At 36.0% G+C, this 15,663-nt stretch overlaps 1 protein-coding gene and 1 long non-coding RNA gene across 2 annotated transcripts; one reads left to right on the top strand and one right to left on the bottom strand.

The window, feature by feature from the left end:
* Positions 1 to 100: 100 nt before the first annotated feature.
* LOC136279385 (uncharacterized) lies at positions 101 to 4,889 on the top strand. The gene is made up of 3 exons (XR_010716822.1): positions 101 to 184; positions 1,317 to 1,519; positions 4,791 to 4,889. It is a non-coding gene; the product is annotated as an uncharacterized lncRNA (long non-coding RNA).
* On the bottom strand, positions 3,387 to 13,964 carry LOC131797645 (serine/threonine-protein kinase H1). The gene is made up of 2 exons (XM_059115298.2): positions 12,966 to 13,964; positions 3,387 to 6,268 (listed from the first exon to the last, which is right to left on the bottom strand). Exons 1-2 carry the CDS (start codon positions 13,815 to 13,817, stop codon positions 5,429 to 5,431), a joined length of 1,692 nt encoding a protein of 563 aa, XP_058971281.1. The 5' UTR covers positions 13,818 to 13,964; the 3' UTR covers positions 3,387 to 5,428.
* Between the last annotated feature and the right edge of the window lie 1,699 nt (positions 13,965 to 15,663).

The raw sequence follows: 15,663 nt of genomic DNA, 5'->3' as shown, positions 1-15,663 counted from the left end.
GAATATTCAGCGTGTCTTCGTTACCAGGGTCCCAAGTGGTTCAGTTTTCCCGCGCGCGGGTTTTTCTGGGGGTCAAGGATAATTTTTCCCCGTGCCATTACCAATATTGAACAACTCTTCTGTCAAATTCTCGTTGAAGATACGATTTATATAACCTTTAACGAGCTCATTGTGGGATTTCAAGGTACGTTTCAGCTCTGAATAGGATTAAAGCAAATCTTAACGACCTATTCTACTCTTTTGTTGTGGGAGAAAAAAACTAATTTGAAGAAGGCAGGAGGGGCTTTAGCTGTAACAGAGAGATTCCCGGCGAAATTGAAACTTGATAAAAACACCGCTGTTAATAAGGGAAATTACAAAATAGGGGAATTAATACATGATTTAATAAAAAAAATAACATATGGGAAGGTAGGAACTTGACAGACAAGGGAGAAACAAGAAATTATATCACTAAACCTTAATTGAGAGATTTACAACAAGAGAGGGTCTGAATGGGGTCAACTGACTAAGCGCCAAATGGCAAAAAAATCAACAATAACTGACATGGTACAACATCACCAATCTTTGTATTCAGAGAGAACAACATTCTAGCCAGGGACAAAGCCACTTTAAATTAAGATTCAAATAGAAGGTTCTTGTTTTAAGCATGACAAATTTAATGTTACATTGAAGCTATTTGAAATAATTGCAAAAAGAAATCAGTAATCGGGTGATATTTGTGTTCTTTAGATCTCCCTTTGTGGGATTATTGCAGAATTAAAATTTACAAATTCTCACTTGAAAGTGATACTTGATACAAGATTAGCTCTCTGTCATGAACATATAGTACAGCTATTCTACACCAAATGTCAAAACGAAAATGTATTCCCTTTTGTTTTGTTTTTTTATGTGTGTGTGTCCTGAAAGGGGGTTAAAAACTATTCTCAGAGACAACTTACCTGCAGGTGCTCTATGCACTATGATAAATTGAGACATTTTCTTTCGAGGAAAATTTTAATCCTTCACACCCTTATATCAGTATGTATATTCTACATACTGTTCACCATACATTTCTGAAGATGCTGACATGGAGAATTTGTTTAACATTCAAGAGCTTCTTAGTTTGTGATCATTTCTTTGATTATTGTGACCTTATTTAATGTTTGATTAGGAGTATGTTGTAAGATGGAATTAGATGCTGGTCACTCATAGGTATCAAAGGAATAAGGTGTTATTCTGGTTTTAAGAGGTTGAAGTGACTAGGATTATTGCTGGTTGCGCCTGGGGAAGATGTCACGTCACTGCATTGCAAGTAAATCTTAACATTATTACTTTAGGTTCCCCTGGCAGATTTTCATTATGCAGTAATTTACCCTCCTGCATAGCGAGAGGGAGGTTGGAGTAAATTGCCAGATACTCAAGAACACCACATAGTGCAGAGACCCAGGCAGGGCTCAAACCTGGAGGTTATTGGCAAACTGTTAGGAACACCTGCTGAGGAAAATGTGACAAAATGCTAGGTTTTTACTCCAGTTGACAGGTATTCCTTCAATGAGGGGTAATCTAAGTCTCCTCTGGGTTGGAAACTGAGATAAGAAACTGAGACACTCTGTGGCAGTCATGGGCCAGATGGCTTAACCCTTTAACTCCCACAAGTGACCAAGACAGAATTTCTCCTTACAATATCAGTACAATATCAAGCAGACAAGTGATGAGAATAAAAAAAGTCTTAAAAAGGGGGATTGTAGTTGATCCAATACCATATTCTCCAAACTAACATCACAAGAACTATATGGCAGACAGTAAGGAGAACTACTAATGAGATCTTGAGAGTTAAAGGTAACTTGTAGAGTTATTCATGGCACTCAGTTTTTGGGGATGAGTAAATTAACAAATAGATTCCAAGTTGCTGTGCGTCTGTTCAGTAATAGGTCACAGATGACATCAAAGTGTGGTGAGAACAAAAAAGTGGCACATGAGGCACAGCCGAGTGTGTCACTGATGTTCTTACCACATTTTGATGTCCTCTATGATCTATTACTGAACAGACACACAGCAACTTGGAATCTATTTGTTTTATATAATAAAGAATTAAAATATAAGGAAAAAAGTTTTAATGATGATGTCATCTATACGTCTGTCCTCCAATAGATCATAAGTGAGAACCAATCAGAATGCGTGCATAACTGAGCTTATTATATAAAAAGGAGGTAGAGAGGGAACATTGTAAGAACTAAGAAGAGAAGAGACAATTCTTTCCTAAAACCTTGCTGAATTTTGCTGGCCCACTTTTTCACTCTTATCATCAGCTACTGACCTCAAATTTGAATGAAGGAGGTACTACACTACCTTTATATCTTAATAGTACACAATAATGAAATAAACCATAATTTTGCTTAACTGACAACTTCATATAGTAAATTGTTAGAACCTACAAATAAAATTTAAAGGTGTAATCTGATTTTCCAGGTGAGAGTATTCCTACAAAGGACTATCCTGTAGTAGTGACTGATACTTCCGCAACCTTCGCCAAAGGGAAGTTGAGTTGACTCTGATAATGTGTTCTGCCATGGTGTTGCAATATCAGTCACTAATACCCACAACAGCTCTTCTCAGGACTACTCTATATCTCACCTAGATGATCAAACCTGTTCTTATCCAACAGGTGACATAAATGTAATAACATTGAAAAGCCAAAGAATCATGATTCCTGAGTAGTTGGTGTAACTCCTTTTCTATAGATGTAGGTTCCAGGGTTTGATGGGATCACTGGTGACATCATAACAATTTGTTCTCTAGGCTTTTCTATGGCTGGAGGTCAACTGGAGATCCTTTCAAAGAGGATGGCTAATAGGCAATAGACTACATTTCTATCCTGAGGTGATTGTAAATACTGTAACTACCTATAGCTTTTTGTTACGGTTAATTGAAGTTGATCTGTGACAGCCATGAGCTGTCATATTTAAACAGACATATCATTGTTGCTGCCATTTTCTTAAGCTTACCAGCCAATCAATCTGTCAATCAATCTTAAGATAATGTGACCTTGTTCGACATAAAAATTTTGTCACTCCTAGCAATGAGCAGTGGTGGAACCTTCTAACTTCTAAGTGTGACTAGCATCTAATTCCTCCTTACAATATCACCCCTAAATCTTACAAAGACCTTGATTTTTAAACAGATTCTTCTTGTCAGCACCTCAAGAATTATATAAAAAATGAGATGTAGAATATGCACACTGATGTCAGGGATGAAAAGGGTAAAGATACTGGGGATTTTAGGAATAAAGAGTACATTGGTAAGTGGAACACATCCGGGGAGAAGCTCTGGTTCTAATAGCATTGTGGAGAACTCGAAATCATTGGAAAAAATGTAAAAAACAGGGTAATAAGTGTTACAGCAAAAAGTTCACAATGTGCATAATGTCACACTTTAATTAGTCATATTCATTTACAAAGTGTTAATTGTCTGGGAAAAAGAATTCTCAAAATATTGCTTTGTGCTCTAGAAAACTTCAGAATTTTCTTTAAAATAATGAATTAGCAGTAACCTACATGATAATCACTAATAACAAATTCTTGGAGTTGGAAAAAATGGTTACCTGCACTTACAGGTTACTAGTTCACCACAGAACATGAGGTTTGTTTCTATATCCATTTAACTCCCAGGATCTGATTGTTAATTTGCCCCTCTTGCTGTTACACATTTCCTTGTTAATTAGTTACAAGAATTTGGTGTTGGATCAAAACAACAACTTTTGCTTGATAAAGTTTGGGTATTCTCATTATCCGTTTGCTGGACAATGTATTGATGTTATAGGGAGAAGTTAAATGTTAATCACCTCTAGGAATTAAAGGTTTCAGAGAATGAATGATGCAGTGTAGATGAACAAGGCAAAATGTACATCAATTGATAAGGTTTTAATTAAATACTTCAGCTTTTTTAAGGAGTTACATCCAGTTTGATTTGAATGATCATTCAGTTCATATCCTATAAGTATTAAGAGACTCATCTTCACTATGATAATTTGAAACATTAAAGTACCACATAAAACCACTACAACAAACAAAACCATCCTTATATGGAAACATCTGGAATATATATATAATATACACACACTATATATATATTTATGACCAGCATAATTTTCATATGCATGTATCTGGTATAAAATACATGTACACATGGCATACTGATTTTCCAAGTAAAAATCAGAGAGTTTCTTACTCTGCATTCTATTTACAGCATGTGTACATGAAATAAATACATCTCTATAACTCAAATACTTATTTTACATCTCCAGCTTTGACATTATATTAAATTTGAGGTAATTCTGATTTCACAATTTCCAGAAATCTTGAAATCTTCTACATTTTATTTGGTCATAGTTACATACTTAGTGATATTTATAGTGTGTCCTTACACCAGGATATATGAAATTCACATTTACAATAGATCAATATATAAAAGTAAAAATATGTATAAAGTTTCTGATAAGAAAATATATCTTATTACTTTCAAAGTCAATAAATGTGTCCAGGTCTTAATTACCCAAGGAAGACTAAAATTCATTTTGGCTGCAATACTGGGATTATCACTGAGCTGTGAAATTGGTCTTGGAATACAGTACTGGGACCTACACTACTTCATTTGACAACTTCCATAAATTATTTGGATGACTTTTTAAAAGTTAAAAATGATTTCCATATATGAGGCAATTTCTAGTCTTTTTACCTAAAATAATAATAATAATGATACCCCATCAAGCTTTACTGGAAACTGTAATCTATCAATTGTTATTAACTCTTTAGGGAAAGTTTGGGAATGGCTTGTAACAACTGATGACAGACCAGAGAATATGGGGCAGATCATTGAAAGAAAGTGAATTGGTGACAGTACAAAGATTTTTTCCATCATGCAGCTTGGTAATTTCAGTAACTATACTTGTATATATTATATTCTTCAGAGACCTGGACACAAGACACAACCTTCATAAAATTTTTCATATACATTTAAATGCAATTATAAAATTTTATCAATCACTATTTTAAGTGATTTATTATTTTGTTTCATCTATGGGTTAACGGAAGACTGAGGTACATGTAACATGATGCAAACACACAAAGTGGAATGGAAACGTTGATACCCTCAAAAAAATGCACTTGTCCTGGGATCTTAAATAAGGTATTGAAGCTTGGAAATGGAAAAGAAGCTTGGAAATGGAAAATAATGTTGCTATAACCCAAATGTTAGAATTTTGCTTGGTGATGACTGAAGATGATATCATGATAATTGAGGGCAATCTTGAAATAAGACTAAATTAACTGTAAACAATTTCCATGAATGGAGTAACTTGCACTTCACAAGTGCAAAATACTATGTTTCTTATAAAATTGATTGAGTGAAATCTTTTGAGTATAAAATTTGTCTGAAAAAATATGTACAGTAATTAACTGCTATCATAAGTGCAAAATACTTTGTTTTTCCTTGATGGAGACAATGAGTGAAATTTGCTTAGAGATTCTCCTGCATAAGAAGTTCTACGTATGCTATCCTGGAACCAGTTTTGGGATGTCTCTTGAGCAGTTTGCTCTTCAAAGAAATTATCTCTCAATACTAAATGTGACAGCTGTGCTCCATTTCTCACAATGGGAATTGGCTTTGTCTGTATTTCCTCATTTGAATCATCTGCCATGCTTTGCACTTTCCAAGTTGAATCAATAGTTTGACCATTGAAATCAGGACCTTGTCTCACACCATGTTGCCAGTTGTTATCCCATTCTGTAGTTACTTTTAGAACTGCAACTTCACCTTCGTGCTCTGTATTAGTACTGTTAAAAAATTCTCTGTCATCCTCATTAATTACAGAATGCTTTGTTAGCTTAACATTTGAATCCCTCAAATCTTTCGATTTGGTTCCACTTTGTTTGATCTCTTCACTTTGTACAGTTATCTCCTGTGGAACTGTGGAGCTGTTTTTCCGTTTGGATCTACCTGACCGCAAAGATCTGGTAGAATTTTGAGATGCATTTGAATTTGCACTGCTCAATCGAGAGCCATTTTTCACCCAGTTCTGAGAAGCATTTGATTTAGCACTGTTAAGCCGAGAGCTACTTTTCAACCAATTTTGGCTGAAGGAACGATGAAGGTCTTTCAAATTTGAGGAAGCAACACTAAGTGCAATCCATGGATCTCTAAGAGCTTGGTCAGCAGTCATCCGTTTACAAGGATCTACTACCAGTAACTTGTCAATAAAGTTCTTCGCTTGTTCTGATACATCCTTCCATGCCTAAGATAGAAAAATAGCAAGTCATTTCATTGATTGCAGGTTGACCACTTCTTAGACTACCTACATTTACGATTATGAACACAACCTAAGGCCAGTACTCATCTCAGTTTATTGAAGGGCATTCTGTAGTATTGCTTGCACATCCTTATTGTGCATAATTTCACACATAACAAGTTTGTGCATTTTGAGAAATTGCAGTTTTTTCTCTCAGAGCAGAGCTCACCAGAGTGGTAAATTGTCATTCTGTTGCAAATGAACAGGATAACCTATCATTTTTTCATTTTCTTGGAATTAAGCAATGACTTTCTCTCCAGAAAATAAATATAAACCAATTATCAGTGAAGGAAATAGTCATTTTTTCAGAAATGCAAATTTAGCAAGTGTTCCAAAACATCATTGTCATAAAATGACAGGAATTGTGTGGATAATTTTCTTATTCAAAACAAAGCCTTGATCACCTGCTTTTAAGAATACGGAGATTGTAGGTTAAGCTAACCAATAAAACTGTACTGGTCAAACAGAACACATGGAATTGTTCATCTTCAGAACTAAACTTTGTTTGATTTCAGCTTGTACATCAGCATGTTGTCACCAATAAAGGGAATCTTTCATTTGCTAATTATTCAGCTTTTGTGCTTTAAACATGACAAAAATTTTAAACTCAGTGTTGGTGAAAGTGATGTTTATTAACCTCATCCCTTTGGGGTTGAGTAAATGACCACCTTTGTGTCAGCCAGTATCTTTTAACTGTTTAATGCTAGTCTTGTGCTATTTAGCTTCCAAAACAGATGTATTTCAAGTTCCTATGACCTCAGTTTGACATGTCTAAAAGGCGTTCTCATCCTTAACACTTTATCTCCCTGAAGTGATCAACATGAAACTTCTTCCCATAATCATTACATTATCTAGCAAACAGGTAGTGAGAATATTCAAACTAATCAGGTAGTAGTTGTTACCTTGATCTAACAAAAAGTTCTCATGACTAATTTATGAGGAGGTGTGTAGCAGGTAGAGGATTAGAATTAACAATGAGATCCTGGGAGTTAAGGGGTTAAGTAAACTAATGTAATTGCTTGAACTGTCTTAACTCTCAGACATTCCATGCTCAGGTAAAAGCAAAAGTGACTTTCTTGAGATTTAGCAGGTAATGTTACTAGAAAGTAGGTTCACAAGACTCTACCTCCCTCCCTTTTTTTTTTCCCTCTTTTTTTACACAGAGGGGCAACCCTATTTCATGTTTACTCATTTGTCTGGGAAATTGTATTGAACTTTATGTTCAGAACTAATCTTGTTGAAAAATTGTTACAGAACAGTTTCCATAGTTTGTAATTTTCATACCTAGAAAAATACGATCATTTTTTTTAAAATCAAATGCGGTAAAACACCCCAAAGGTTAATGTAAATACACACAGAAATGTCAATGTCCAAAACCACTTTCAATCATATACCTTACTCCAAGATATTACCCTGTTGAGAACTGTATTAAGTAGACAATTGTGGGACTTGCTAGTGTCTGCTCAATGCAGGTTCCGGTTGTTGTTCCATGATCACTTGGTAACTTATCCATTATAGCACTACACATACATTTTGAATACTTCATTACATAACTTGTTTGGTGCCCACTTTCTTCTTTGTGTACAATCTGATTTTATGGATTGCTATCATGAATTTGATGCAAACATGGTTGGAGAAGAGTAAGAAGTTTGTGTTTCCCTTATCTAAGTTTTTGGTTTTGCACGCCTTGTTGACACAACAGGCTCTAGTGCACTGTAAACAATTTAAGTAATGTGACATGAACATAAACTGAAACTGCAATTGCAACAAAGATAAAATCTTTAGCCCTACCTATTGCAGTGTCTGCTTAACACAGGTGGCAGGAAAAGGGATCAATTTTAGTGTGCACTTTTTCTCATGGCTAGTTTATTTACAAAAAATATGGCAGAGGACAAAGGCAGGACTGACTGGTGTCTGCTTAGTACAAATTTTATTATATTTGGTTAAAAAAAAGAGAACACTTATTAGGCCGTAAAAGCTGTTAATTTGCCAATGTTAATGGAGGATTTATTACTAAATTTCTGACAAATCTTCATGTATGTACCATTTGTAGATAAGGGGGGGGGAACTGACCTCACAACTTGTAAATGAGTAAAATATTTGATGACAAGATTAGTCAAGCTGTAAACATAGAAAATATAATTGTGGCTAGAAAACATTGCAATTAAAACTAAATGAGTGTTAGAGTTGAAGGAGCTGGGTGACATGCAAAAACAAAAAAACATAAAAAATTACCAGTGTAAGACATCAAAACTGTTGGTAAAGGATGCAGTAATAACCATCTATTTTTTGTTAATATGTCTGTGAATAGCATTGCCATCAGAATGGTGGAACTTGAGTAAATTTTGTTTGAACAGCTTCAAGTTCCATTGCCTAGCCCTTTCACAGTTTGGTTGAGAATGATAAGAATGTTGCTGTGAGGCAAATAGATTTCCAAGCTGGAACACTCACCAAACAAGATAAGAGTTATGTTTCTGGAAAATTTGCCATCACACTTTCTTGATTTACAATGTCGCTATATCATCTTTGACCCAGGAAGCATTAGCCCTAGCATTTGAGTTTGTAAAATCTCCTTGAAAATACTATCAACCTGTTCACACATGTATATCATTCTTAGAACTGTAGCAGTTTCATTTTGGAGAAACTTTGCATGATCTGAACAAAATTTACCTGTATGTAATGCTAAAATTGGATTATTCAATAAGATGCAGTGCTTAATACCACTATATGGTGACAAAGACCATGAATAAGATTTCCAGGCTTAATGTATATAATGATATATATATTTATATATATATTTATTCTTTTAGAGGTGTGTTCAAAAATTTTAGCCCCTTACTGTTTTTACCAAGTTAAAATGATAATCACATGAACTGGATAAACATTTCAGAGAGCATTGGTCTCATGGCCTCAATCTATCATTGGCATGAAGACACCACATGTCTATAACCTCCTGATCATGGGCAGATACAACATATTTCAAATTTTTATTTAGCAACATACCTCAAGGGACTTAAGGTTTTCCCATATACTGGGTGTGTTACAACTGTATAAATTTTATTGCCGGTAATGATTCCTTCCATACGACAAATATATAAGTTTCATGATTCTTTAAGTTCCTTTCTTAATGCAATTTTCCTAATCTTATTTAGAATTTAAAAATAAACATCACAAAGCAGAGGTTTTTCAGTCTTGCTACTCAAAATTAGACCAAAATCATACTTCATTTAATTCTGACGACAATTTTAGAGCGGTTTGTGCTCAAATATCATCTAACATGTATTATCTAAAAATTAAGACTTGAAACACAATACTGTTCTAACATTCAGTAACATCCACCCACTTCAAAATGTAAAGAAAATTCTTTACAATACTTACGATATTTTATTGTGGTTTTGGTTTGCCCTTGTGGCTTGCATTATATCAACTCACTACAGGTTGGTTTGCATTTATTCATTAAAAACTTTATAATATATCACAGACATTGTGATCAGTTCTTAAGGGGTTAGGAAATCTACTGTGCTTAGCTTACTGATTTGTACTTTGACCACACAGCCACTCTCACGTGTCATTCAATTATGAAACAGTCCTTATTTTCTTTCTTTCTTAAACACAGTTTAGATATTTGATTAGTGTGGTTGTGTCAAAATAATATAACTGTTACCAGTTCAATTGACCTTACCAATGAAACACTCTTTAAGAATCTTAGTGGAAAACACTGAAAAGTCCCTCTGCTGTGCTATACATTTTCAGATCAATTTCTCCTAAAACCATACTCATTCATATTAGACCAATAGTAAAAGGCAAAGAACATGTGACAGGTGATACATGGATAATTACTCTGTATTTTTACACAGCCATGCACTCTATTGTAAAAAACTCTTAACAATAAATTGATCTCAAAGGAAATATTAACTAGCAGTTTTCTTTGTCGCAAACTTGAAGATGAAATGTTAACATGTTAAATGTTAATTCTTTGATGACTAGTTTTCCATTGTCTCCCAACAGCAAGCGCTAGCTAACTAACAAAAATGCAAAATGAGAAGCATCTGCAATCCTTAAGGATTGATCACGACAAATAGAGAAATAAGGAGCATTTCTAAAAGCTGATCATATCCTAGATGCTCAAAGATCATTCAAGCAAGATATATGTCAAGGATATAGGTGATAGTTTTGGCTTACAACCAATCCTCAATTTCTTGGCTACACTCCCACCAAATTCAATATCAGTTGAATCTCCGATGATGCCTTCTGGAAATTTCCCTTATATGCGCAGAATCTGGAATGGTTGGGGAACACTGAAATCTGCAAATGTCCGTGATTTTTACAACACATAAAAATAGCCTTGGCCCTCTTTTGTTATCATCATTTTAGTTAAATGTTTGTTTGACAAGTTGCGCACCGCTGAGTTTGGATGCTTATCACAGTTTCTCATGAAATGTCCAAGAGTGCATTACCCTGAGTTTCCAATGTTATGTATTTTCATATGAATAGATTGCATTGCGCCTTTCTTAAGTCGCATGTTTAGTTATGAAGTTGAATATAGTGATCATGAATATTTAGAGAAAGGATATGCTCCCTAAATACTTTCATATCTTTGTTTACACACCTGCAGATTCTTTTGCAGATTTGATGGCTGAAATAATTTAATATATAAATACTTGGCATCCTTTGAGTTCAACCCATGATAAAAGGTAGTTCAAAGAGGTAACAAGTCAAATTTACTTTAGAATAGAAGGGTAATATTTTTTCAGAGAGTTTGGATGTTGTTTGACCTTGTAATAAGCTTCTCAAAAAAAACATCTCTGAGTTATAAGGAAATGATTAGTCCACAGGCATCATGCTTTGTAAGGGGTGCATCTTCATGAAGAATCACAGAAACTAACCTTAGTATTCTTGGAATTAAGGCGCTGGATTTTTAGGGATTTATTTCAGTGGGTCCTTGTTGAAGAATCAGATCTCACATGTTTTTACTTAAGAATTGGTTTCCATTGGGAAAATAATTATGAATATATGTTTAGTGAGTCCACTTAATTTAATTTGTGTGTTAAGTGTCCAGACACTTTATTGATATACATCCACTGAATGCCTATTAGTGAGTTAAACAATATTTGTTGCTAAATATAGGTCTTGTTATTGGGCCAATTACCTGGTTTCAGACGTGTTCGCAACACATTAGTAGGACGAATGTGAATTAAAATCCACTGTTGGATGATTCTGAGGTGGGAGGTTTAATTTGAATAATGTAATCTAATTTTTCCTGAACAAATGTATACTAACAAAATGCTATCTCCCATCTATCATTTTGAAAGATTTCGTACCTGAAGTTATTGATCCTAATACGATTTAGATATAACAAAAGGACTTTACACTACACGTTGCCTAATACCGGGAAATCCCTTAAATTTGGTTATATTATGAAGCACATTACATGACATAGCTTTTATCTTGAAAACCTTGCACAAATGGTCTAAATGTTACGATAAATAACAACAAAATGGTCTCGAATAGCTGAAATGTAAACAGTGTTTCGTATTCGAGCGAATGTTTCTGACGATAGCACTAGACCGCAAACAAGCGTAGGGTTCGCCGCAAAATGACCGGAATGTTTAGGGATCATGAAGGCCACCCCAAACGCCCTACTCAGCGACCTGCACGGAAAAGAGAAAGGCAGATTCGCAACAGGTGAACAATGCCTTAACTATGGAGCTGCGGTTGCTTTACGATTGAAGGCTGGCAGCGAAACCAAATAACTTACATAATCACAGGAAATACAGTATAACGTTCTGTTTCACGTTTCGATGTCAGGAACATTTCCGAGAGTTTAAATCAAGCACGAGTGCCGGCATCTCTTATTACGAAGTTGCTCGTAACATTTTTATAACTACAGGAAATCATCTCTGTTGCCCTCGATCGAGCTTCTAAAGAAACAGTTATTACATTCAACAAAGAAACCGAACGTTCCAGACCCAAGAAACAATTGTTCTTCGCACCAAGCGCACAGACAATAGATCTCTTTTCCACTTGATTTCAAACACAAAATTGAACAAAATAAATTTTAGAAGATAATTTGTTTTTTTTTCCTTTTCAATAAAACAATTATGCGCTGAAGGTGATTCTATTCAAAGAAAGCTAATTATAGAGGTCACTGTCCTACAGATCGCGGCAAGCGAATTTGCATTGTGTAAGAACAAAGAAGATAACTTGGTATAGCATTTGACGCACGAACGCGCTAAGTTTGTCCAGAATTACTTTATAATAAGAGCTTTTCAAAGAATAACTACGGTAACAATCGTCACAAGATGATTTCTGCTTACGCTAATACACGGATTACAATATCCGAACAAGAAAACCCTGTCAGAGGACAAAAGATCTTTGAAACCTTGCCAGAGAAAATCGATCGTAACTGATACCGCTACATCGAGTTACCGTTTCATTGTAGGGCAGGTTACAAACACGAATTTTCCCACAGTGTTATCCTTACTATTGTAAAGAGTTTCCGCAAAACCGAACAACTTAGTTACCGGCGAAAACGCTTAACCTGATTACCATAACACATCAGGAGAAATCGAGAGCGATCAACAAACCACTAAGATCAATCAACAAAGCGCTATCATGCATGTATGTACACAAGCCTACTCACCTCACTGATATACGAATACTTTGCCTTCAAAATTGCATGATACATCCTCGTACGATTCTCGTCTGAAAATGGCATTTCTCCGCTCAAAAGAATGTGCGTGATAACCCCGATAGCCCACATGTCTACTGCATTTGTATACGGTTGCCTCTTGAGTATTTCTGGTGCAATGTACTCCGGTGTTCCGCAAATTGTATCCATTGTCGCGCTGTCGGAGTTTTGAAAAGCGCTCGAAAATCCGAAGTCGGTAATCATGATTTTGGAATCGTTTCCAGGGTGATAGTACAATAAATTTTCCGGCTTCAAATCACGATGAGTTATTCCAAGAGAGTGTAAATAACTAACTCCCTCTAGTACCATAATAAGGACTCGAGTAGCATCGTGTTCGGTAAAAGATCCCCGACAAACGATGCGATCCAAGAGTTCACCGCCTGTTGCGAGCTCCATAACCAGATAGATCCTCTCTGGACACTCAAAAACTTCATACAGTTGAACAATGTAATCGTGCTTCACCTTTCTTAGAACAGCAACTTCGGACTCGAAGCTGTCTTTACCACCACGAACCTTTATCATTTTGATCGCGTAAGGTTGTTTTGTTTCCTTATGTTCAACACGGACGACTCTACTAAATGAACCTCTTCCTATGAGCGCTTTGATCTCATATTTCTCCGTGACAACAGCATCAAAGCTAAGCTTTCCTTCAAGGACACGTCCTCTCTTTGGCTTTTTCTCAGAGTTTTTCCCCTTTTCATTGTTGACTAATTCTTTGCACCCCACTTCACGTGATGCTTCGTTCAGCTTGCTCGTCTTGACACAGTCTTCATCATCGAGCTTCTTGCTGTGGTTGCAACCCATGATTAAACTGCAAAGTTCTTCGGTCTAATAACAGCGCACTTCTGCGACGCATCACACATAACACTGGTGAGAATAAACGCAATCAAGGATGAGGACGAACGACTACTCTTAAACCCACGGCACCTCACGGCAGGTCTCGCTCTGTTTATCCAGTGCAGTGTGGAAACATGTCATGCGTCACTGCATACCGATAGCTCCGCGAATCGCGCGCGTACAACGCGCGGGGCCAATCAGGAGGGAGCGTACCCGTAGAGAGGCCAATCATTTTACAGTACAGTATCTAAATTCGTTTAATATTTGTCAATCAAATCCAATCAATTCCCCCGGGAGTCCATGGAAACCAATCAGACTTTCAAAATCCTTATTCAAACACTGACCCCTAAAAACTGAACCAAGCTAAAGCTTGTCAAAACTGCCCTTACGCAGACCTCACACCAAGTTCAGACATAATTAACCGGGCATTTCAGCCGTCAATGAAGAGTCTTTAATCGATGCAGAACGAAGTTTAGTCCATGCTCGCTTCAGTTTCGATTCACGAGCACATCGATCTTGTTACTCGATCAGAAGTTGACACTAACCTGATCACTGTACTGCCGTCCCGGCCTTGAGGTCCTCGACGGCTGAGCTCCGCGTCTCTTGTTTTTACCGCGTTTTTCCACGTTTTTGTTGCCAGCCGTCCGTCTGTTTGCATTTCGTTTTCTTACCGTGAGTATGTTACCCTGACAGATGTTTGTTTTGTCTCTTGTGCGAAGGTAACATCCGTATTCTATTTACAAATGCTCTGATTTCCTGATTAAAAATGTTTTAATAGACATGCTGTCGGCCTTCGTAGAACTTTGGAACTTACATGTTAACTGTCCTAGGAGTGCTGTGATGATTTAAACTTCCCTTTTACCCAATGCCCCACTTAACATATAATATTGCTCGCTAAAAATTCCAATCAATTCTTAGGCTCGGAAAACAAATTACTCTTTCTTGTAGAACAAATAATCGTGGAGTTAATTGCATATGTGATGTTATAGAAATTAAAGATTTTTTTAGAAAGACATTTTGTGCGCTCGATGGATTTCTTTTTCCATGCAAGAATATTCAATATATTTGAAAGAGATTGAATTGAGCGACATTTTCAAATTCCTATTTTGAAACTACATATTGTGGCCCGTTCCTCGCTCAAATTCAACATCTATTTGCCCTAAGCTTAGTCAGAATAGTCTAGGTAAAACCTGCATAGTAACATAGAAACTTGACCACATCTGTAAGTGAAGAAGTTTTCAAATATTTCAGAGGGCCGCACAGCTTCTCTATGCAGGTTCTCTAGTACAGTCAACGTAACTTTCGTCTTAAAAATCAATTTTTCTTTTATCCGTCTTTAAAATGAAGTCCAAAGTTTCGAATTTATTTTAATGACGGATGAAAGAAATTGAGAAAAGTAAGATAAAATGGTGTTAGTTCCTCTTGCCAAGTTTTTTGGGAGGATGAAGTGCACTTCAGGAAAGGAGAAGTAGAAGAATTAAACGATGTATATTTAGGAGAATGTAACATTATGGCGGACATTTTGAGTACGCCGAGTTTCTCTTTTTAGTTCCACTCTCAGAATGAGAATAATGATTTTACTTTCAGTAACGAACAAGGGGAACTATCGAATGGCGGACTTTGAACCGTTATGCAACGTTAAGTTAACCTTATGTAACCGGTTATCAGGCACTCGTCGAGTGTTCTCGGAGGAGGTTCCGGACTGTAGATACAACAACTCAGTCTTGTAATACTCAAAATGCACTGGGAATACTTCCTGTAAGTTTTCAAAATAATTTAACCAAAAGTTGCATTTCACGTTTAGAAGTACGGC

The sequence above is a fragment of the Pocillopora verrucosa genome, chromosome 3 (assembly GCF_036669915.1).
Source record: "Pocillopora verrucosa isolate sample1 chromosome 3, ASM3666991v2, whole genome shotgun sequence".
NCBI classification, from domain to species: domain Eukaryota; kingdom Metazoa; phylum Cnidaria; class Anthozoa; order Scleractinia; family Pocilloporidae; genus Pocillopora; species Pocillopora verrucosa.
This window is presented reverse-complemented; position numbering and strand designations above follow the sequence as displayed.

Coding starts and splice junctions, on each gene's coding strand:
- LOC131797645 (XM_059115298.2), bottom strand. CDS start 13,817: ATGGGTTGCAACCACAGCAAGAAGCTCGATGATGAAGACTGTGTCAAG. Junction 6,269..12,965: donor AGTATTCGTATATCAGTGAG/GTGAGTAGGCTT, acceptor TTTCTATCTTAG/GCATGGAAGGATGTATCAGA.